This window comes from Leucopleurus acutus (assembly GCF_964270905.1).
Source record: "Leucopleurus acutus genome assembly, chromosome: 11".
Classification (NCBI taxonomy): Eukaryota; Metazoa; Chordata; class Mammalia; order Artiodactyla; family Delphinidae; genus Leucopleurus; species Leucopleurus acutus.
The window spans coordinates 18,405,003-18,429,620 of NC_139152.1; the positions used below are offsets into that span (position 1 = coordinate 18,405,003).

The 24,618-nt window shown below is 35.7% G+C and overlaps 1 protein-coding gene across 7 annotated transcripts in view; it reads right to left on the minus strand.

Moving 5' to 3' along the window:
* Positions 1-3,294: 3,294 nt before the first annotated feature.
* C2CD5 (C2 calcium dependent domain containing 5) overlaps positions 3,295-24,618 on the minus strand; it is an 82,491-nt gene continuing 61,167 nt past the window's right edge. For 2 of the 7 annotated variants that reach the window (XM_082849620.1, XM_082849624.1), the window contains 12 exons: positions 24,456-24,596; positions 22,474-22,537; positions 21,628-21,689; positions 21,319-21,417; positions 20,759-20,848; positions 20,192-20,279; positions 19,133-19,219; positions 10,650-10,700; positions 9,649-9,720; positions 8,131-8,321; positions 5,309-5,455; positions 3,295-4,614 (listed from right to left, as the gene is read on the minus strand). In XM_082849620.1, coding sequence (XP_082705746.1) covers positions 4,483-4,614; positions 5,309-5,455; positions 8,131-8,321; positions 9,649-9,720; positions 10,650-10,700; positions 19,133-19,219; positions 20,192-20,279; positions 20,759-20,848; positions 21,319-21,417; positions 21,628-21,689; positions 22,474-22,537; positions 24,456-24,596 — 1,224 coding nt within the window. In that variant the 3' untranslated portion in view covers positions 3,295-4,482. Of the gene's footprint in view, positions 4,615-5,308; positions 5,456-8,130; positions 8,322-9,648; positions 9,751-10,649; positions 10,701-19,132; positions 19,220-20,191; positions 20,280-20,758; positions 20,849-21,318; positions 21,418-21,627; positions 21,690-22,473; positions 22,538-24,455; positions 24,597-24,618 lie in introns of all 7 variants that reach the window. The other 5 variants (XM_082849619.1, XM_082849623.1, XM_082849622.1 and 2 more) reach the window with 3 other exon arrangements.

Below are 24,618 nucleotides of genomic sequence, written 5' to 3' on the forward strand. Positions count from 1 at the left end.
TCTAGAATTTATAGCTCTCACAACTCAATTGACAGCTGCTGAGCACTAGGAACTGAAACTTGGCAGCCTTCCTCGAATGGAGTAGGCATGGAGGAAATTACCTGCTAAAGAATCCTGGAAACCTGTATGGGAGTCTTGGCCGGTTTGGCACCCTTGCTGCAGAAGACCATCTTCTACTGTGTGGAACCCATTCCAACAGCGACACCATGTGGCAGTGAGAAGCAAATGCAAACCAAAGAGGTTCTGGAAGCTGATTGAGTATCTGGGGGACTGTGTCAAGCCCCTAGAATTGACGATGACTTCAAAGACTGGAGATTATGGATTTCTGCTAATTATTCAGATGTGTATTCCAATTAAAAAATTAATTGGAAAATAAAAGTTACAATTGTACCTTGAGTCTGCGAAGCATTTCATATTAGATGTTACCATAAGTGGCATAACCATGGTAACTTGATACTTGAACTATACCTCTACAATTTAAACTTATGAGAACTTGTATTAGTTTTCTATTGCTACCATAACAAATGATCACAAACCGAGTGACTTAAGTTTACCTTACAGTTCCACAGGTCATAAGTCTGACGTGGGTCTCACCAGGCTAAAACCAAGCTGTTGGCTTCAGCCCTGTTCCTTTCTAGAGGCTCGAGGGGAGAATCTGTTTCCTCACCCATTTAAGTTGTTGGCAAAATTCAGTTCCTTGCAGTTGTAGAACTGAGAACCCCATTTCCTTGCTGGCTGTCAGCATCCAGATGCCACCCACATTCCTTGGTTTGTAGCTCCCTTCTTCCTTCTTGAAAGCCAGCAGGTTGAGTTCACCTCTCATCGAATCTCTCTGACCTACTCTTCTACCCCTCCTTTCCACTTGTAAGGATTCAATTGATTAGATTCGAGGACCCTCGAAGATAACCTTGGATAATTTCTCCATCTCAAGGTCTTTAGCTTTGATCCTAACTTCAAAGTCCCTTTTGTCATGTAAGGTAATAGATTCCCAGGCCCTGGAGACTCAGCTTTGCAGAGGGTGGCAGGAGGGCCATTATTCTGCCTACTATAAATATGTACTTTTTAAAGTTTAAAAGTCTAATCTTAAAAATGTCTTGACATTTCTACTGGAGAAAAGTCAAAACTTTTTAGGATAGGATTTACCCAATCCTTCCCAATATTTCCTTCAGCCTGGTTCCTTATTCCCCGCCATTCAGCCTATACTAGATTTAACTTGAGGTCAACAAAGGGTTTTTGATAAACCTCCTGAAGTAGTGTGCAAAATTTTACATGTATGCTTATTCTTCTGGAGACAAGGTACAGAGCTTAGATCAGATTCTCAAAGTACTCGTTGAAAGACCCTCCCCCTGAAAAAAGAAAAAGCTACAAAAGTGCTTGACAATAAATATGTTGCTTTCGCATAACGCACATTTTCATGCTTCCACATTTTTCTGCATCTCGTCCAGTGCGGCTGGGGGCTATCGTGGGAAGACTGTGAATCTCTCAGGCGTCTGACTCAAGCTAAAGCTGGTCAAGTGGTGATGGCATTTATCTAATAACAAATAATGAAGGTAGCAAGTCTGATGGGGAGCCACCAAGACGAAAGCAATTCAGGACAAGTTGGATGAACCTGCAAGACAGCCAAAAACTCGAGGGGAGGTCATCTTAACTCAGGGAATCTAAGGAAGGAAAGTCATACTATCTATAATAAAATTACAAGTTTGGATATGATCAAAGTTGCCATAAGCTACATGGATGGACAGCAAAATCAGGGGAAGTTTTGTCACACATATGGCAGATGATCTATCAATAAGTCAACCCCATAGAACAGAAATTCTATTTTCACAGGAAAGTGTGAACTTAAATAAAAAGGTTTTATACATAATAGGCAAAAATGTCCAAATGGGGATGCATCTAGAAAGTATTGTACTAAGTGAAATTTACCAAGCACAAGATCCTATTTACATGGAAGGGGAAGTGAACTGACTGCAAAAGGGAACAGGGTGTGCTCTTCGGGGGACGAAATGTTCTTTATCTTGGTTACGCAACTGAACCTATTTGTCAAAACTTGTACACTTACATTTTATTGAATGTAAATTATACCTCATTAGCATACTTTAATATGTAAGAAGGATACATATTAGGTTACTAACATGGATTGGGAGGGATGATATGGGGGAAGAGAAAGCTAGGTGTAAAGGTAAAAAATAAAACCACTTTTTAAAAATTATGTACATGATCCAACTTATGAAAAATTATATGTGTATGCATGAAGAAGCCTGTCAGCTATCTGATGCTGCAATATTGAAATCCAACACTTGCATCCTTGGCATGTTCAAATTTAGGGGTAGATCAGGTGATGGAAGCCAGATGGTGATGGATTACAGCAGAGTAGGAGGTGGAGGAAGTGGGACAGTGAGTCTAGCAAACTAACAAAGTATTGGTTAAATTGTGTAGTTCAGCTTTGGAGCAGTAATAAAGAATGAGAGATACCATGAGGTGTGCTGTTAGATCCCATAACTGGCCTCAATATTTCCAAAAGATTAAGTCCCAGCACGTCTAAAATGATGTTTCTGAGGGAATCCACACACAGGGAACAACAGCAACTCTTGGGGCATCAGGTAACCTCAGCTTTTCTGGAAGGAGCCAATCTTGGCACGGGCTGACTGTACTTCACAGGTAACCCACACTGAGCAAATGGCCTGGGTCTGCAGACAGCAAGCCTGAGTTCTGTAACTCTGGCTTTTCTAGACATCAGCCTGTGCCTCTGTTGAGTATCCAAATATTCAGACCAAAATGGAGATAACGTCACCCAGCTAGTTTTATGTTTTAAGAATTAGTAACAATGCATATGCACAGGATGTGGCACAAAACAGGTACTCAATTAGTGATAATTACATTATGAACCCCCTGCCAAGAAAGGACTCAGAAACATACTCAGGAATCCCAAAATAGCTGCTGGCTGGCTGGCTGGCTGGATAAACAAAACTATGAACAAGTCAGTCAATTCCAGGGACCTGCCTATTTTTCTAGACTGAGCTTAAGTATCATTTCCTTGGGGAAGCTACCTTCATCCCAAGCTACACACATTTTCTCACTTAATATTGTAGGTTTCCTACCAAAGGCAATGAGAGTAGCACAATTACATATGTATTTTTTCCCCCAAATTAAGAACAGGGCCTTGCATATAGTATACGCACAACAGATGACTGTTGACTAAAGAAATGAATGGAGATGATCAGATGGAAAGTGATTTCTGACCACTGACAGTACTACATCAAAGAGGCAAAAAAAGAGATTTAGGAATATTCCAGTTTATAAACTTTTTATTTAAAAAATAAAATTATAAACAAAGTACAGAAAAATATTGACACCTGTGATAACAAGGAAATGACTCCTAATCTTTAGGGCAGTTGTTATCCTGGAAGAGCAAAATCATGAGTTTTATAAAGAAATTTTGTTGTGCAAAGGAGGAATGTACTTTTAAAGGGTCACTTGTAATAGGTATTTGGCATTGACAAAAAAAGTATTTCTATCCATATATTCAACATTCTGCAGCATATTTACATTCAAGTTACATTTCCAAACTCTATGCCAAATACGGTCTAACTCACCATCAAAAATCCCTAAGATATTACTAAAATTCTGTTTATTTGGTGGGAGTGCAGTATGACTTTATTAGAAAATAATTTTATGTTCCTTCTAGATCAATTATATTTTAACTACTTCAACAAAATTCACTGGCCTTTTCTTCCCAGTTGAAGCCAAGCCTCTTCCAGACAAATTAAACACAAATTGAAACTTGGCTAGAAACGAAGTTATATAGTAATGTTTTTCCTCCTTCCTTATTTAATCTTCCAATGGAAGGACACTGGCTCTGATAAATTACTTTTCTTTTCCAGTAGTTAGGACATATTATGGATACCAGTTGCAGAATTTTAACTTCTTTTTCAAAGATGGCTGAAGCAATTTTCCCTTTCAGTTGTTACCAAATTCCTCATCAAAATAACATACTAAGAAACCCACGTAGTTTTCTGAAAACTTTTCTCCATTTTCCCCATACATTCCTTGAATCAGATGACTTACTCATTAACAATTTGTTCATTTCTTGCTTAGTTTCTCTAAATTACACTAGGAGAGCTATCCTAATTTCCTTATAATCTTACCATTTCATTTTCTAAATTATGATTTTATTAAAATCAACATAAATTATACATAGCTTCCATCTTTACTACAGTTCTCAGAGAAGTTTATCTGAACTTCCTGGGGGGGAGGTGCGGTCAAGGCTCCACTGGGCCTGTCCGTCTAGGCTGGCCAAACTAAAATGTCAAGATTTGAACATTCTCAGGCCTCCAAGTGATCCCAGACAAATCGAATATACTCATAATGTATCAATTCTTCCTCAATTCTCTCAAGTCCATTTTTTACATCTAGTAAGATGAATGACAAAACAAAGGAGACCCATGAATGTCATTTAGTGAAGCTCATTCTTTCTAACTGACTTCAGGTTGTAACTTCTCCTCCAGTACATGAGGGCTGGCAGGTGGCAGCAGGTTGCTGAGTTGACACCACTTCTAATTCAGATTCACGAACAAAAACCACTGCATCACCACTTACGTTTATAAGACACTGTGCCTATAAGAACAACAGGACATGTTCAGTCACAAACTCAACAACACGCTCATACTCTTCTGGCTACCCTGGGGGCAGCGCCGTAGAGCTGAAGAAGCGTACAACCCAAGAGAAAAATGAGCAAAGGATAAGAAGGCAATTCACAGGAAACAAACAAACTCATTAATATAGTTATTTAATTTTTTAAAGGGATTTTTAACAATTGTAAGTGAGTTATTAAAAAACTGATAAAAGAAATTTATTCTAAGATTTAACCTAAGCAACATTCCCTTGTCCCCATTAACAGAATTATATTACTTATTAGAAATAAACAGTGTGGCCCCATCATGATGTACTCTTCACCAGCAGGGCGGTTAGAACTGGACAGCATCACATTCCAAACCAGAGGGCGTCTTTTAACTGTCCTCCGTTAGCCATCACTGGATCCCAAAGACCCACCAAGAAGGTGGAGGAAACAGTAATTGAGGAGCAAAACTTCCAAAGGTATTTAAGAATAACTAGTCACTGGGGATGTGAAAACTGCATCTGACCTATGCAGGACCATGGTTACCAACATATTCATTAAAACATGTTTTAAGCCTCTAGAGTCAAAGAGCTCTGAAGAGCAATTCTCTTTTTCGGGGGAGGGTGGGAGGTGAAAAGGCCATGGGATACATTCACAGGTTCCCGCCATCAGAGGTTTTTAACCCCATCTCACCTGGTTTTTATTTGGATTCTCCATGAAGACACACTGCTTCATTATGTAGGAGACAACAGCATTCCCTCCCAGTGCAGCCACGTGAGCTCTCACCATCGCAAACACTTCAGCAATAAAAGCATGAAGAAAACCACTGACACCTCCTTCCTAAATGATGACGCGCAAAAAACCAAACTGGATACATGTGTAAACTAATGTACATAAAACATCAAAGAATACATATTAAAACATCTTAAGTGATCTTAATATAACGGACGATCATTTTAATTCCCTCCATAATGGGAATTTGTTGCATGAATGAACAAACAAACCTTTACTGAGCACATGTCTACGACAGGGATTACTATCTTCATTTTACAGATGATGAAACTGAAGCTCAGAGAATCTGTGACGTGCCCATGATGAGCCAGGACCACAGAGCTAGTGGACAGATGGCAGAGCAAGAGTTCTAACTGTCCCTCCATCTTCAGCACCTCCCTCTATCAAGTCGTTCCCATCATCATTCAAATAAATTGATGGTAAATAAAAACAATGAGACTTCTCTGCTATCCATATCTCCTATTCTGAAAATGAACCAGGTTCCAATCGCACTTGTCTTTTTCAGTTTCTCAAAGGTGTGACATCTTTTCCTGCCTCGGGGTCATTGCACATGAAGGTTCCACACCCAATTTTCCACCAGGGTAACTTTTACTCAATTCTTCAGGTCCTGGTTTACATGTGACTTCCGCAGAGAAACCTTCCTTATCAGGTCTAAATTAAGTTCTCCCATTATATTCTCGGACAGGCCCTGTTTTATTTCTTTATATGACTTACTATTACTAGGAGTTACCTATTAATCACATTATTATTTATTTACTGTCCACCATGCCCGAGTTCCACTAGACTAAATCCCATCAGGTCGGAAACTGACTCTGCTGTGCTCACAACTACATACGCTAACACCTACTTCAACAGATGCACGTACTAAGTGGTCCGTACATATTAGTTAGGGAATTAAATCCAATAGTTTGGGGAACTTTTTCAGTGTTCAAAAACAAACAAAACAGAAACCAAAGGCTAAATGAGAGCTTAAAATGCTTCTCAACCGAAGTTTTCCACAAATTTTACTGGATGTTATTTACAGTCTAGGAAGAAATTTCCAACTTTAAACTGGAGGTTAAGGGCAAAATTTAATACACTGTTAGAAGAACCATTCGTCCAGGTCACATCTTTCTGAAAAGTCACAGGATCCTATATAAAGTTTTGTACAGGTATCTCTCTTTGTAATTAAGGAATTAAGTTGAGTTGTGTCAGCCTGCCTCTGACTCAATCATCACCCGGGACAGCTTTTTCTTTTACTTTTATCAGTTTTCCTCCTCCATCTCAAATCAAGAAATTCTGATAGCAGAGTAACAGAGACTACAGAGGGGTAATTTTTAAAAGATTATATAATTGTAAGCAAATAATTCATCAAGCAATGAATAAATTTGGGATATTATACCATACAGTTAATATTACAAATCTCTGTTGAAAGGAAATCTACTATGAAGTAACATTTTGGGGTATGGTTGCTTAAGCAGTAGAGAAGGCACTTAGGAAATAAAATTTTATGGATTCAATAGTACAATATCAATGTGCTAGTAAGAGCAACCGGAAAAGGTCAATTCACCAATCTATGCCAGCTTCTCACACCCAAATTTCTTTGTCAAACTTAATAAAAGTGTCTCCTATTTTAATTCTACACTAAAAGGTTTTTGAGAGCATCTTAAGATAGTTTCTTTCCCATCTCAACACAATTAGAATATGATTTTAAAAGTAATTTATCTTAAAGGAAACATCTATCTAATTAGTTAATCTGTCAGAAGTCACTCCCTCACTTACACAAAAACAACTTATGTTTACTCTGCACCAGGCACTGTGCTAGGTGCAATAGGGTGAGCATGATATCAAAAATTAATAAGCAAGCTGTTATTTCCAAGAAAGTATAGAAACACTGCTAATGAAGCAATGGGGAAAAAGCATAGTTAAGTCATGTTTATAATGAACACACTTTTTAAAAATACAAACTACCGCTGAAGTAAATTTTGAAGAGTTTATTGGGTTTCACACCTAAATAATTAAAAAATTTCCCCATTCACAGTAATTTGCTTAGCAGTCCTGCTCCAAAACATAAGACAAATAGAAATATAATCTTTTCTTGAGTTTAAATTCCTCTGTAATGCAAAATATAATAGGCTGACTCTGATTCTTAACTTTGACTACATCAAGTAGAAGATTAGAACTGCTGTTACTTAAAAAAACAAATTAAAGTTTAATGATACCCAGCCAGTGTGAGGTAAGAACTTGAACATTTTTACACACTGACGGCGAGAGGGGAAGAAAACAAGCGGCCTCAGTTTTTTTCAGAGGAAGAAAACGATAGAGCTAAATGACATAAACAATCCCCAAGACATCTCTCCATGATACAGTCCCTTACTATTTCTAAATGTAAACTCTTAAAAATTGCTATTTAAATATATCTCAGGCAAATACCTACTGAGAAGACTAAGCTGTTCTTTCAGGGCTGTTTTAAACCTCTAATCAAACGCGGATACATTTATTTGTTTTAGTTACCACATGATAAGGACCTGGAGTTTCTAATAACAAATGGGATTAAACACAACACAACTCTTGTGATAATACTAGCTGCTAGAGACAATCCAGACAGGTTATGAAAAAAAGGGTGTGTGTGTGTGTTACTTCTGGCAAATAAACAACCAATTTGAAACTTGTTTGGTTTTGATACTAATATCTTCAACCACAGAAAACGCACAAAAACAATTAAATAACAACTATAAAATTACCTCACGAAGAGAAGTGGTTTCCCGAATAAAAAACATGTTAATTATCCCAAGATATTTCGTTATTTTTGCTCCAGGAATGAAGGAAAGAGGTGTCATCTTAACCACGCCAACTGTAGAATTTGCACAAGGTGGAGAAGAACGATTCCGGAAATTTCCTTCACCCACTGGACTTGCTTTTTCGACTGTCACAGCTAAAATTGGAGAAAGAAGAGAAAGCATCAAGATCATATGCTGGTGACTCAATTATTCCCTAAGGTTTCCAAATAAGTGGTGACAACATTCAGCTGTCTGTGAGGCTAAGCCATGTCATGAAAGAAAAGAAATTATCATGCACTGCATGCAATTAAAAATCGAGAGAGAAAGAAAAACATAAGAGGAAATGCTGGAATGGAATCTTTTGGAAGAAAAATGGCATTCCTGCAAAAGAAAATGTTGATGAGGTGGAGCTACACACACAATGATCGTTATAAAGTGAAGAAAAAGCGGTAGAGCATTAAAAATTATCTGCTGTAGGAACAAATTATTACAAGGAGAGTGTGAAAGTTGTTACATTTCCCAGTGCAGCTTTTTCCATCTTTTTTTCAGACGACTTCATCATTGTCAACTTGTAGATAAACCATATCTTAACTAGTTGTAGTAGGTTTCTTTTCCAAACCTTCTCCATCAAACTCATAATTTAAAAAATTCAACAAATGACCTTGGCTGTCTAAAAGTTGTTTGTTCTTAAAATAACAAATAATAGCTACCACTTATCCAATAACTACTATAAACCAGACATATATACATATATATATACACACACACACATATGTATATATATAATCCTTACAACAACCCAGCAACGTAGGTGTTATCTCCATTTTACACGTGAGGAAACTGAGGCTCACAAAACTTAAATAACTTGCCCAAGGTCACACAGCTATTAAAATGGCACTACTAGGATTCAAAACCATATCTGGCTGGTTCCATATCTTGTGATCTTCCCCCTAAAACACAGTTCCTTCCCTTTAATGTAAAATCTTTCACTCAAATACCTGAAAGTCTACCAAAACACATGGAGTATAGATAAAGAACATGTAAGTACTGATCCTGAGTCTAGCAGTGAGATAAGAGTTGACCACTTTCTCTCTGGAAATACCTCATTCTTTTATCACTCTGGATATCGCTCTTAGTAAACTGACAAATACCGTACACTACCTAGTACCTTGGGTCCTGGAAGAGTGTCTCTTCAATAAGAGAGCTCATCATTTCCTTACACTAGATGATATAATATCTATATACTTTCAAGAATACCTTCACAAAAATAAAATACTAAAAACACAACCCTACAGTTAAAGTTAAAAAAATCTAAAGGCCCTTCAATAGCTTTTGTTAAATGACCTTTAGGGTCTGCAGCTTTCACACTCCAATACATGATTGATTGGCAATGTTATTACTGAGTAGTCAGGTCTAGCCTTCACCACTGGGAAATCAAGGATATGCTTCTCAGATTGTAACATGGTAGAAACATCCGCCTACTTGTCTTAATTGATCCACGCCTTATGGTCTGAGCTTTCAGTTTAATGAGCTCTATCCAGCTGCTGCATCTGTCTGCAAAGGAACTGTAATCAACTGACGTTGCTGAAAACACAGACAGAAAACAAAAGAAAAAACAAAGAAAAAATATGGATGACGTCTCTTACTCGTCATAACACTCCTTCCGATGACGTAATTTAACCGTAACTTAGGGGAAAAAGTGGTCCTTTTCAAGTCAGGTAAGAGGGATAGTAAAGAGTCAAGCTTTAGACACTGATTTGTCCAAAACCAAGTTCTTGGCTGGCTGAGCATCTTTGGTGATGTCACAGCTGTGTGGTCTCTTAGGGGGAATGGAAGCGGGTCTAACAGAGAGATCAGGGAAAGGACCATACGCTGTGTTTTAACTAACTTCATTTCCCATTCTTTTTACTTCACACTGTTTTGGCTGTTTATATTCAGGGCTTTAATTTACAATCAGAACTTTGTGAATAATTCCTTGCCCTAATTTTACCCAGACATCAAAAATAAAAATAATGAGAATCAAACGGTGAAGAATACATGAAAAAAAATCACTAGTTAACTTATCTTTTATTAAAATACCTTCTTTCTACCAATAGTAACAAGAAAGCCAAAGGGTCATTTTTGTCAATATTCTATTTCCATGTCTGATTTTGGCGACAAAGCTTCTGATAACGTGGGGTGAGGGGCAAGTGTGAGCCTAACAAGTTCTCATTTTAAAAAGAGTAACTTTTACTACTGCTGAGCTAAAAAACAATGTTAAAAAGCTAAAGCTTTAGTTTTAGAAAGTGGGACACTATTAAAATGCTAAAAATGTAAATATTTGTTTAATTACTATTTTGTAAGACACATTCTAACTACAATAAAGCCACATTTTGGTGTCTATTCCATCGTCCAGTGCATTTCTCTGATGTCTGTACGCTCATGAATCACCACACTAGAATTTCACACCTTTGGAGACTATTTGCTTGATTAGACAAACTCACCTCTCTGTGCAGCTGGTATACCTGAGTTAGAACTTGCACTCTCCAGGTGTTCTAATAAGACAATATGAACAACATTAGCTTGGGTGCTAAGTATAAGCAAGTATCTCTTCTTTGCTCTTGGTTAATACTCTCTAAAAGCCAGATGAATAGGAGGGAATCTTTATGGCTTCATTATAAAAGTAAACCAAATAGAAGTATTTAGGTTTAAAACACAGTTTCTATTGATATATGAAAACTAGCTTCATTAATAAATACCATGCCAAGAAAGATTACTTGTTAGTATAACACAAAAAAGGTTTCAGAAACTCTACACACAAAATATCAACACAGTAACAAATGTTAGTGGGATGGAAGCGGGATGTGAGAAAACTGAACAGAGAAAAGGGTCAACCTACTGGGAAGAAAATCTGAAATGAAAAACAGAAGGGAAATGTTTGTGGCGGAAGAGCCAGTAAGATTAAAAATTACAGACAAGGCAATGACCTATTTCTCACAGATAAACATAAACCTCAGCCCGACCTGCCCCCTCACCACCAACCCCTTCATTCAAGGCCTTTGCTTTCAGCAGCTCCTTCTGGAGCTATCAAGACTTTGTGGAACTAAAAGGTGACCGCTCTCCACGGAAACAACTAGGAATCCCAAACTAGAATCCCCTTTACAGTAGGCTCATAAAAGCAGCATCCTGCATTCTCCCTGATAGTTTGTATTTTTACTATAGATATTTAAGTCATTGTACAAATTTAAACAGTACTATAAAAGAAAGAAAACTTCATAATCCATTTCTAATGTTCAGGCTCTATCCACACTGGCATTATTTGAATTTTTGTTTCAAAGAATTTCAGAACTGAGAATATAGTGTGGCCAAGATAGAAATAACACATAAAGACACTAAGAATAATTTGGGTCAGCCAGTCTTTTTTTAAATTATAAACTAAGTAAATATATGTATTTTTGTCTCTGCTTAATGTGTTGACCTTCTGGTAATATTCTTAAATTAGCAAAAGTTATACTTTTCAAAAATTGGATTTATAGAATGTTTCTGTTAATTGGGTGCAATGGAAGTATCTCCCGCACCCACCCCACCTCCAAGTTTTTAAGGCAACGACCACAAGCTATACTGGAGAGTGTACAGTGGCTGACAATCCTCTTACAATACAGAACTGTCCGATAAAAGGGATCACTAGGTGAGGTCCACACAATGGCTATGAGGAGATCACGCTGGACGCGCCCTGACCATCATGCCCTCAGACTGTAGTTCTAGAGGGAGTATCCTCCTGATTCAGGATCCTGAGGGGGCAATGGAAGCCCAGGAAGCGATGGGACCTACAGGAGGAAGACCAGAACAGAACTGACATTCAGAGGCTTACCAGATCTCTAGGGACAGCTCAGCCTGGAAACAGACCCAGTGCAGAAGCTGGGACAGTAAATAGCCCACCCCAGGCTCATACATCCCAGGAGGGTCCCAGAGCTCTCGTATGTCCTGTGCAGTATAGCCTCGGTAAGTATAGACACAGAAAATATAGTCGGCATTAGGTATTCTGTGAAAGTTTTTAAAATGTGCGGATGGGAAGGAAACTAAAAGAAAAAGTGAAAATTACTAAAATTGTCTTCTATACCTTGATATTATCTTGGTAATACGGAATTCTCTAGTAGCAACTGTATATAATTTAATGGCAAGTACCCATGAAAAGAGCTTAAACATGTAGACGGTATCTGTTCCCATCTCTAAATATGTCAGGTGGAAAAAAACAAAGGTATACAATGATCTGTAGAATATTTGTGTTTTTAAAAAAGGATAGAGTATCCTTGTAAAGACAGACAATAACCTGTTAAAGAGTATCTGCCTCTTGGGAAGGAAAACGAAGGGAGAAGGAAGCTTTATTTTGGACAATGTGATTTTTTTTGTAGTATTTGAATTTTTCACCATGTACACTTAGTACACTTACTACTTTTCCAAAAAAAATTTTACGAAAGGTAGGGAAGAGGAGAAACAAGTGAGGGAAAATATTTATTCCCTGCCCTCAAATATGAATGTGTTTGAATTAAAATTTTAAAAGAACAAAACTTTTAAATTAGAGACATGGCTGAGCGACAAGATTTTTGACCTCACTGAAGCAGAGCAGGTTCGTCTCCTAACATGCTTGCCAGGATGCTCATGTTTTCTCTCAGAGAAAAGGCCCAAGAGGAGCTGGTCCTGGCAGCAGCTGGACGTCAGCACCTCGGACTGGTCTGAACACCTCAAATATCTAATGACCTCAGACTCTCGGTCACTCTGCTCCTTCCAATTACAGTTTGGCTTCCCAGGTAATAACAGGCTTTTCACAAGAGAAGGAACTGCAGATATTAGCTGTCTGGCTCACTGACAAAGCAGTAATTCTGCTTAAGAATAAATAAATCCGTATGCAATCTCTAAGCCAATACTTAAAAAAAGACAACATATTTCATACTCAGGGGTAAAAATCTTATTAAAAGTCCTTTGGACTTTGTTGAGGAGGTGGCACCCAGTTCTGGCTATTTGCACATCTCTGGGGAAGAGTTTGACACAAATACTTCATATGCAAGGCCCCACTGTAGCTGCAAAGACAGTCTACATCAAGCCACCCAGCAGCCCACTTCTCTTAGCATTTCCTTTCCCATTGAATACAATTTTGCTTTTTTAAGAAGTCACCAGTTACTGATAATCATGCTATCCCTCAAAAAACAACCCTAGAAAGTTAGTGAGGCAAACAGAACATGCAGATTGACTATTTTCTTACTACACTTGAGCAATTTTTAACAGGCCTTAGCGGAGTGGGGAGGGGGATTAACCTAGATTAAAGCAGTTTAGTGGAAATGAGCATATAGATGAAAAACAGAAAAAAAAATGTGGCAAGAATTCCTCCTCCCTCAATTATACACCTGCCAGTGCTTCCGAAGTTTGAGATGCTTCCATTCTCCTAAATAACCAATGACAAAGGTATGGGTTAGCTATGATAGAGTTTTACACTGACTACTCTTCTAACAACTTACTTTCTACCATTAAAATTTACAGATCACCTTTGCTTTGAATAACTAAAAAGTATTTGAGATAATCTTTTCCAGTCACCCTAAAAAAATTACAAAATTTGAAAAACCTCCTGCAAATTCTGAAAAGGTTCTCTGGCAGATTAAAATATATGCAATCTGGAGTCTCTAAACTGTGTGTTTTATTTTCCTGTTTAACCATTCTTAGTTTTAAATTATTATGATCAAAATTTGGTTTTATGTCCCTTTAAGCACTTCCATCAATCTATAATGCATTGATCAGCTATGTCTTATAACTATAAAATCTGGCTTAATGACTGAGTTAAACAAATGATGTACATAAACATTCAGTATAAATCTGGTCCATAATGGTCTTTAAATACTGGTGGATTGATAATGAAATTGCCATATTATAGTTAAAAATTACTAAGGCATACAGAAAGACACAAATTGCTTCGATCTGGATATTCCACTAGTAAAAAAAAAAAAAATTCAACTACATAGCTACACAGGTAATACATACAGTAGATGACAAAAGACAATTAGCTGCCCTATTTGAGTCATTAAAGCTTCCAACCCCGGGTGTGCAACATTCTAACTCACTTGCTTTTCTTCTTCAATCCCCATCATTCACTCTTCCTCTCACTCCCATCCTTTGTATCCTTTTTTCCAAATAATCCTTGTTTTGGGTCAGTAACCCAATTCAATTTTCTTTGCTTTTCACTCCCTCTTCCTCTGACTCTGGATTTCACTGCCCTCGAGCTCTTGGAAAAGCTAAGATTCCTTATCTCTACTTCTCCATCAACTCTTTCTCTCCTTCCCACTTCTTGGATGAGGTTTTCACATTTTCCACTCTTTAGTTTCTGTTTTCCTCTAATTCTCCTTCCCCTCAGCATTTTTCTCCTTTCAGGAGCCCTCACTCACTGCTGTGGCCACGGATAACATGAAGAACTTTAGCATTTTTCATAGTTGCTACCATTTGGTCACAGTGACAAAATATATCTTAAAAAAATAAGAGAGAAAACAGACATGGAATGAACTCTTAATACATAAAAACATTTTTAGTTAGCATAAAGAATTATATATACTTGTAAGAATTCAGAACCATTAGTTGGCAGGAAGAAGGAAAAGCTAACTTTTGTAGGTCTTATAGATTTATATTTCTAATTACAAGTTAAAATAATGTGAGGCAAGTCATTTAAGTTTAAAAAATTAAACTATCTTTTAAAATCAAATTTGGTTTAACAAAAAGTAATTCTGATAGCCTACCATAAAAATAAAGAAAAAAGCTTCAAATTTGGATACCTAATTATGGAGTATAATATATTGAGGGTGTAAGCAAACTTGTTTTCTTTTTTACTGAAATCCAGAATTTGACCTATATTTGTCTTATTCATCAGCAACTGCTCAGTGAAAAAAGAACTTCTCCCAGGCTATAGCTAATGCCACTGAACATGAGGATACCACCCCAGCATAAAGCAAAATGGACACAGAAACAAGGGTGATATAAAAAACTTTTCCTCTATACAGTTTCATCCAACAGTATATAAACACTAAAACTGACTTAATTAAACCCTTTTATAGCCTTAAACTCTCAGAATTTTAATGAAAGCAATTATCCCATTATAGATTAGGTTTATAAAGTATTTGAGATCTATTTATAGTGGTATATAATTCAAACACTTTTGTCTAATATAAGTTCTTAAGTCCCTCAATATGGTTTCAAATATCTCAAGATTCAGGTCTTTAGACATGTATCTAAAGTAACATGCTAACCTTTTATAAAAATTACATGCATAAAATTTTTAAGATTAATTACAGTTCATGAGAAATATCTTGATTTTTAAAAAATTTTCACCCAGATTACATTCACTCAGATTCCCTATTTTTACTATATTTGCTCCATCTTTTTTCATTTTCATTTCATAAAAATATATCTCATTTTTAAAGCCTCTTAAAAAACCATTTCAGAGTGAAGTGACAGATATTCAGAAAGCTGACATGTAGATATTAATGAGGAGGAAAAAACATTATGAAAGTGGTATAAAAAATTTGCTATAGTCATCTTTTTTCTTAACACAGTTTCATTAAAAAAAGGAATTTATAGTGATGCCACATCATCTCTGTTCCTCATAGTAGTCATCAAAGAATTTTGATGACCATCACATGATAATGTCCTTTAAGAAATTACTTAGGCTCAGCATGTTTTAATATTTCAAATCGGAAAAATCATGGTAACTATCAAGGTAACACCAAATCAACCACGAATTTGAGACATACATCAAACTATTCTGTTACATTGAGAAACAAAATATGTAACAAATATAACAAAAGATGGAAGGAAAAAAAATTAAGCATGGATGGACAACTCAGGCCCAAGCTTACTCTACACTGTCAATTAGGAAACATGTTATTGAAGCATCTTTTCTTCACATAATACTCACTCATTTTCAATAACACAAAAAGATAAGGAAAGGTTTATCTACAAGTGAAAAGATGGAAGTGTTAATAAACAGACTGTGCATAGCTCTTGAGACTACTCTGTCAACATAAAAGGAAATAAAAAATTTTAATAAATTATCCCATTTGTGATAAGAACATGAAAAATAAATTAGTATTCAAAGTTTTCAGAATTAAAAAAGATAAATCTCGATCAGCTTAGCTAACTAACCTGACAAAACTATAAAAACTATATATTTATTTACTTATCAGTATTAGTAGTAAACTTTTAAACCTCTTGTGGTTGCAGATAAGAAAGTAGAGAAGTTCTCTGAGCATTTATTCCTCACCCTCACCTTTCTCTCTCCCACCTATTTCCTCTAAACTGCTAAGCTTAACTTTTCCCAGATATTTCTATTCTCTATTCAAAGCCTTCCTTCATGTTACAATGTTCAATTACTACTTTCATGATATAACACTCTATTATTACACTTTTCAGACCTTTTCAAAACCCATCCTATCCTCAAATTTTCCAAAACACTTCGAGATAACTTTTTCTAATATATACATCATAGCCCATGTTCTCCTGGCAAGACATGAGGACGCAAAGACAATACATAAGGATGCAACGTAAACCACAATTTACACGACTTTAAAAAAAGTAAACAGATAAACTTTTTAGTGTTCATTGATGATTTTAAAATGTAACATTCAAGGAAAGGCACAAAGGTTTTATAGTTAAGCACTTAGTATTAAAGTTTTATATATATTAGTATTAGATGCGATGATATTGATCATTATGAAGCTGAAAATGGTGGCGATGATGATGATGATAAGGGTGGCATGATCTGATTCAGTGATTTTCAAACTTTTTGAAACGCTTTCTTCCAAGAAAATCATACATAGAAAGCTGATACATAAAGCGTAGTGCATTGAAGCTGCTCTAGTTCAGAAGTAGGGGGTCTAGAGACCTATCTTCTCACCCCGCCGGCACCTTGCCTCCTGGAAGGCCATGAGGCACCTCTGAAGAAACTCTATGGTCTGGAGGAACAGAGTTTAAAAATCATTGGTTTAACTGATTTGAAGTTATTTGGAAAATTAATTAACAGAAGCTCAGTGTGACCTCAGGCATAATTTAGCTTTTACGTTTTTAATAATAGGGACATGTTAATAATTGAAGAACCATAAACTATAGAAACTCAAGAAATCAGAGAAATTTAAAGGCTAGAGAGAATCTTAATCCTTTCACATTTTACAAATGAGGAACTAAAAGTGGCTTAATTAGAGGTTACCTGGCCCAAGTTCTCACACTTTATCAGTAGCAGAACTGAGAAGAAAAGCCAGGTCTCTTGGTTTACTACTTCACCTATGGTCCCTCTCCATGCTCCTTAAAATAAATTGCAAATATTTTAGGAACTGTTCAGATATGACTTATTCTACTCAAATTCTTCTTTCCTTGTTTTTAAGTTCAGAGTATCATTTGTACAAAATATACTAATGACTTCAAAAAGCACTAGTTCTCATTACCTTTGAAAATATTTTGAAAGCTATTGCAGAAACTGTAAGTTATCAATATAGATATGGCCAATATACAGAGTTTAAATCTAATCTTCTGCAGAATTCAGTAGCTATTAACAACATGGTAAAGTTGGACTAACAGGGACCCCAAATCCACAAATAAATATTTGTACAGGTTAGCAATTGATCAAACCTTTTCGTCGTTGCTGACTGGGTTTTTGGTTTTGGTTTCCCCCTCGCCACCACTGCTGGGTAAGGATAAATGAAGTGATACCTAAAAGTGGTTTGGAACTAACCCTGTGTTAAATATAAGTTTCTGTAGAAAATACGTGTTTAAGAAAAAGTCCTATCTAGTCAGTTCAAGGAAGATTCTAGATTGTTCTGCTTTTTGTTCTGAAAGCTATGTTTAAGTTATAAATCTGAACTCAGATTGTCTTTGGATTTGATTTTTCCTCTCTATTCTTTCAAGAAATTCTCTATGGAGTTCTAAATTAGAATTTTAATTTAGACAAAAAGGAAAAAGAACCACAGTTACCATGTTAGAAAGTTCAGAATCTGAAAGTAGCTTCTTTTCAGCTTCAAAATATGAGACAAGATCTATTTATCTACACAGGCCTTGCACTGATTTAGTAAAGACTCTATTGACATATAGGCAATGTGAATATAAAACTATGTTGTATTATAACTAATACGGTATCAGATAAAGTAACTGACAAGTAGAAACCATAAAATAATGTCACTTGTATTATAAAACAGAAAAATTAGAAATGCCAATTTGGTTTTAAATAACAAAAGCATCATTTCTAAGAATAAAAAACTTAGGAAAAAACACAAACTACATTTATTGTGTATGTAATGCTACAAGATAAGGTACAGTAATTCTGAAATTTTTATAATAAAAATTGCACTGAAATCAGAAGAGAAATGGAAAAAACCACCTCCCACTTTTCTCCAAAGATTGTACAGATCTAAGTAGATCTACTGCTAGTGAATTAAGGGACAATCATTTTGCATTTGAAAAAATGTTCCTCAAATATAACCAAGACACCCAAAAGACAGAAAGCTCATCCCTTTCTCACTTGTACTAACCTCCACCCAAAACCTCTCCACATAGCTTCTGAAGAAAATAAGTATTCTGTTTGTCTATGAAAATCTAAAAATTTTTGCAGAAGGTTAGTGTTGCTAGAAAAAAATTTACCAGATATAATATAAATATCAAAATATACCATATGTGAATACTTTGGGAAATCCAAATCTCTGAAAATAAAACTTTAAAACATTTGAGTTATAAGAATGGAATATCACACAAACAATTACCTTAATAAGTCATGATGAGATTACTTGAGAAATTAAAATAAAAGGAACATTACTCTCTCCCCTTTATGAACATGAAGAAACATACAATGAGGAAATGAAGAATAAATCTCCATCTCAAAATTAAGTTAAGATTACCTACAGTGAAGAAGCAAGAGAAAGGATCTAGAAACTGGTATTTGTGCTTGCATTTCCCTTACTTAACCAACCTTTAGCCGGTGGAAAAGGATGAGAAGGAAGTGAATCTGAACAGAGTTCGAGGGGAAACTGCAGAAGTTCTTCATTATCTGTAGAGGCTTGAGAGGCAGGAAAAACACAAGTTAATTAGTAATGATCTCTTATTAATTTTTTAAAAATTACTCTGGGATAACATATAATTTCCCCCCCAACTCAGTTAATTCTGGTTGGTTTGTCCTTGCTTTCTTCCATGGGGGTCCTTCACCTGCGGACACTGAGAGTGGTTGCTCTCTTCTCTGGTGGGGCTGTTGTGAGATTTAGAAAGGCTAATGTATATAAATCTCTTAGCACAGTGCCTGGCAAAGAATAAGCACTCACTAATGATGATTATTATCCTACTTTTTGTACTATACTAGTTCTATGACACTTAAACCAGTTATTATCTATATTTTTTGATAAATATCTGAACACATAATCATTTAATACATCTGACATTAATTCAATGCTACAGATGTAGGATATATTCAACTTAAAAATTTTTAGATTAATCATGAATATTTATTTAGCCAGTAAGTCATTAAATTTTAGAAAGTATACTATTTCCCTCTTCTTTTTTTTCAGAACACACAAATGGTTTCTAAGATTTTGCATTTCTTTGGAATATATTAAGCATGGTACTTCCTAAATTTTACTGGATAAAGAACAACTCTGAGAATCTGCTGAACACTATGGGACCTTTCCTGAGAAAAATCCATGGTGCTTGCTACATCAGTTGGTTCTCAGATGCCTTGAGGACCTCCCCAGAGTTCCTAGGATAGGAGCCTCTAAATTACTGCAGAACTAATGTTATAAGCTAACTCTAAAAAACAGCAGCATTTTCTACGTAAATAGCAGCCAACCACCTATTCATGTGTGAAAAATATCATCAGCCATATGCTTATCCACACAGTTATCTTGATAAAGAAAACAGAAAAAGTGACAGATACTGTCAAGAAACACGTCATTTATTTATTCTACCTATCCTCTATATTTTATCACTGAATTATAACACAGACAAACATGAACTATGCTCCCATCTACCATAGGTTTACCTCTTTGCAATGACTTCTCAGCATGTGTTTTTGTGGTCTGTAAAGCCTGATTTTTGTCAAAAGTTATTGCAACTGCTGTGACTGTAACCTAGAATCACAGAAACAATATGATTAGCAAAACAATCATTCCCCAAAAAAGCTTCTTATAATTCTTTTTCAGTACCATGGAACAACTTATACAAACTGGCTAATTTGCCTTTCCTGGTTAAGATTCTCAACCAGAGCTGCACATAAACTCAGACATTCAGACTACAACTAAGCCCAACATGTATACCTAAACGTAGGTATTCCAGAAAGAGCTCAAAAACCTTCTCTGAAAGATGGGGTCTAGAGAAGTCGCACAGAAGCACACCTAGTGTACATACGCTGGAACATACATATGAGTACACCTTCAGATAACAAGAGTTCACAAAAGTGAAACAGACAGACAAGGTCTGCCTCATACTAGTACGTTTAAAAATATTTTGAAGTAAAGCAGCTTATACTTCTTTAATTATGGCAAATGTATAATATTAAAACAGACTAAAGTTAGAAATCTTCTTTAATAACAGACTGAACCTTAGTTACCTGAATTAATTCATCTTCAGGGAGAGATACTGTAAAATTGACATGGCAAAGGCAGCAGGGGATCATAGACCGTAGTTTAAAATACAGGCTCTACACAAAAGAAAATATTAGTAATATTTCTTTTAATTTAAAAATTTATAAAAACTGATCTTTTAATGTACATTATACTATGGCAAATAAAGTTGAGTAGAGTAAAACACTTCTGTTTCGTCTATTCTTTCATTATGAATATATTTTTAATATCTAAGCAGACAATAAGATTTAATCATATTTCTAAGTCATAAAAAAATAAGGCATTTTTTAAATTTACAAATATAGATTTTTATGAAGTTTAACACTATGAAATAACTTAAAATATATTCCTTTTATAGTGTGGCATATTAAGATGGAGAGGACATCTTTAGCATTTTACTTGATGGCAGGTTAAGACTGATAAGTAAATAAAAATAATTCGGCCTGCAACTGTGTAAGGTATTCCAGACAATATAAATACTTTTCTTCTTTAATTTCATGATCCTGAGGAGTTTTAGCTAAAGTATAGTTAGTCAAAAGGTTCCTACCTTGAGCAAGTTTTCACAGAGATCATTAAAATTCTTATTGAGGGCTTGATTAGTTAGATTAAGGCTGCTTAATCGGATTACTCTTACTGATGTGAACATCTAAATATGGGGAGATATAATGGCATGTCATTTCATTATTTTGAACTAAATACTGTAACAGAAAATAAACAATCATAACTACTGTGGTATCTTTTTAAAAGATAAGATTTTAACTGCAGTAGAGAGGCCGAAAAGAAAACATATATTAAGAAAAAACTTGCTAAAATCATATATGCTATATTTGCTTAAAATAAAGAATAAAAGGTTTACCTGTATTTCAGATGTCCAATTATTTATACCAGGCATAATTTCTGTATTACAGCTATAAAAGCCTGTCAAAATAAATTATAGGGAAAACATATGATAACATTTCATTTATTTTTGTATTAAAGAACAACATTTTTCGGGGCTTCCCTGATGACACAGTGGTTAAGAGTCTGCCTGCCAATGCAGGGGACACGGGTTCAAGCCCTGGTCTGGGAAGATCCTACATGCTGTGGAGCAACTAAGCCCGTGCACCACAACTACTGAGCCTGCACTCTAGAGCCCGCGAGCCACAACTACTGAGCCCACGTGCCACAACTACTGTAGCCCACGTGCCACAACTACTGTAGCCCACGTGCCTAGAGTCCGAGCTCCGCAACAAGAGAAGCCACCGCAATGAGAACCCCACGCACTGCAACGACGAGCAGCCCCCACTCGCTGCAACTAGAGAAAGCCGCGTGCAGCAACGAAGACCCAATGCAGCCAAATATGAATAATAAATAAATTAATTTAAAAAAAAAAGAATAACATTTTTCAATTATTACATGAAGTTCTAACTAAGATCCATTCATTCTTTTTTTCTAAAACGCTATACCTCTGGGAAACTTTAGACCATGTTAATAAATTACCATGTTTTTTTTGTAATGCATAAACAAAAAGATTAAAAATCAGTTCACCTAAGTTCTAATGTAAATATTTTTAAACGATGTTTTCAATCTTGGAGCAGCAAAGAATGTGACAAAAAGTAACACTGATAAAGCTGTTAAAATAAAGTTAGTGCTATAATAATTATGAACTGAAATACTGATATGCAAAACTAGTCTCATCTCCAGGTAATTTTTCTCTGTTCACCTGAAGGAGGCGGAACATCAGTGAGTAGAGAATGTACGTCTTCCATAGCATCTGTGTCATCGATCTGAAAATGAAAGATTGAACCTATCACATAAGTAGTAAATATATAATTGTTTCAAATTTTTAAAAATCGCTTTTATTATTTATTAAATAGAAAACATAAGAGTCAAGGAAAAGTAGGGCCATTTTTCCCTAAGTTAAAATATAAAACTTGAAAAACTTTTTGTAGTATCTATAAATTTTTCCACAATAATTATAAATACTTCTAAATGAAATATTTTACATTATAAAATATATTGAGTTTTTAAAAAACCGAGCCTTTTCTCAAGTCTTTATGAGGGCATGTTCCAAAAGATTTACAAAGATAACAAGCAATCATTATCTCTATTTGTTTAAATTAATAAAGTGCAATTTAAAAAAATCTTTTGACTAAATACAGAACTGCTTTAAAATAAAATTACATAGGGGTAAATTTAAAGGCATGTCTTAAAAGAATAAGTACAAATTCCATTTTTCCTACATCACAATATTCTGTTGTGAATTATAAGTAATGAACATATCCAACTGGACACATATTGACATTCATCTGTACATTGGGGATCTAAGTCCTGACTTACACCCGAGATGTCAAGAACCACTTTCACTTCCACTTTGCTTTAGCCATTCACAGTCAAGGCCATAACTCGATTGTGGTATTCCCCAAAACATTCTACACTCAGATCTCCAGCATCAACTATAACCCCCATCTCTCTACACCTTGCCCTCTTCTGCCCATACTCCAAGCACTTCTGTTCTCTACTTAGCCAGGATCCCTGGATCAGAAAATACGAAAAATGCTCTGGATCAAAGTGAAAGTAACCCTCATCTGGAGGGTTTGTTAAGCAGATTCCTGGGCCCCACTTTGAAATTTTCATTTACTAGGTCTGAAGTAGGGGCCCCAGGGTTTGCATTTCTTACAAGCTCCCAGCTGTTGCTGATGCCACCATCACAGGGCACTTTGAGTACAACTAACTGCTCTAAACTTTACCCTGGAACTTTTTACTCCTTAACCTTTTACCAACCTCCATTTTTTTCCTCCATTCTCAGACTGCAGAGATTATGAGAAAGAGGCACAAATTCATATGGTTTGAGTTTCCTACAAGGTAACAGTCTCACCTCAGTTAAGCCTTGAGCATCTCCCACAGCTGACATCCTGATCACATTCAAGGGCACTATTCTAGACTCTTCAAACGTCCAATCCCATCCCAATACAATTCTACTGTCACCTTCCTGCTTTACTGAGATCCAGGCATACGATTTTTTCTCTCAACTGGCACCTTACCAGAAAACATTTCTAAGTATCCTCATTTATTTTCCTTTCCTTCAATATCAAAGGAAGATCGTCTATCCTTTCAAAGCTAACCATTCTACAGGGGAGTGCATGGGAAGAAGATCTGTGAGGGCACAGGCTCCATAAACCTTTCATGTCATTTATTCTCCAAGAAAGTTAGTTCATTCTGGATGCGTTTTTACAATGAAGGTTCAATTACACCCTCTGTATTCAGTAAAAAAAACACTACACTCAGAATTCACAGTGCTTATATTATTGTGTTACATGTAAAAATGTTATAATTATAGTAACATGTTATGACATATAAAGCAGATAATAATTATAGGAAGTGAAAGAAAAGAACCTTCTTATTGAAATTAATCCAAGTTTACAAAAAAAGCTCCAAAAGTTTAATATTTTAATTATATTTCAACCCAAACACTAATTTTTCCAAAACTAATTTTCCAAAACGAAGTTTTCCAAAACTTTTTTTAACTTTTGTTAAACAAAAGATATGCTACCAAGTTTGTTGTAATTTCTATAATAAAATATTCTTTTGATATTTTTCACAGTTGTAATGATACAAAAATATCACACCAATTTAGGACCTGACTGTAAAAATATATATCTTATCTTCCAAAAACTTTAAGAAATTAGTCCAATGCAATAATACCTCCAAAACAAATGCATCTTTTTTCCCATGTGAAAGGTCCAATTCTGTAACTTCATCAGAGCTTTCTGATTGAGATCTCAAAAGTCTTGAGCGTTGTCTAGGTTCTGGAATGGGTGATCCTATAATCTCTTCACATATCTCCTAAAAGAAATATAATTGCTTT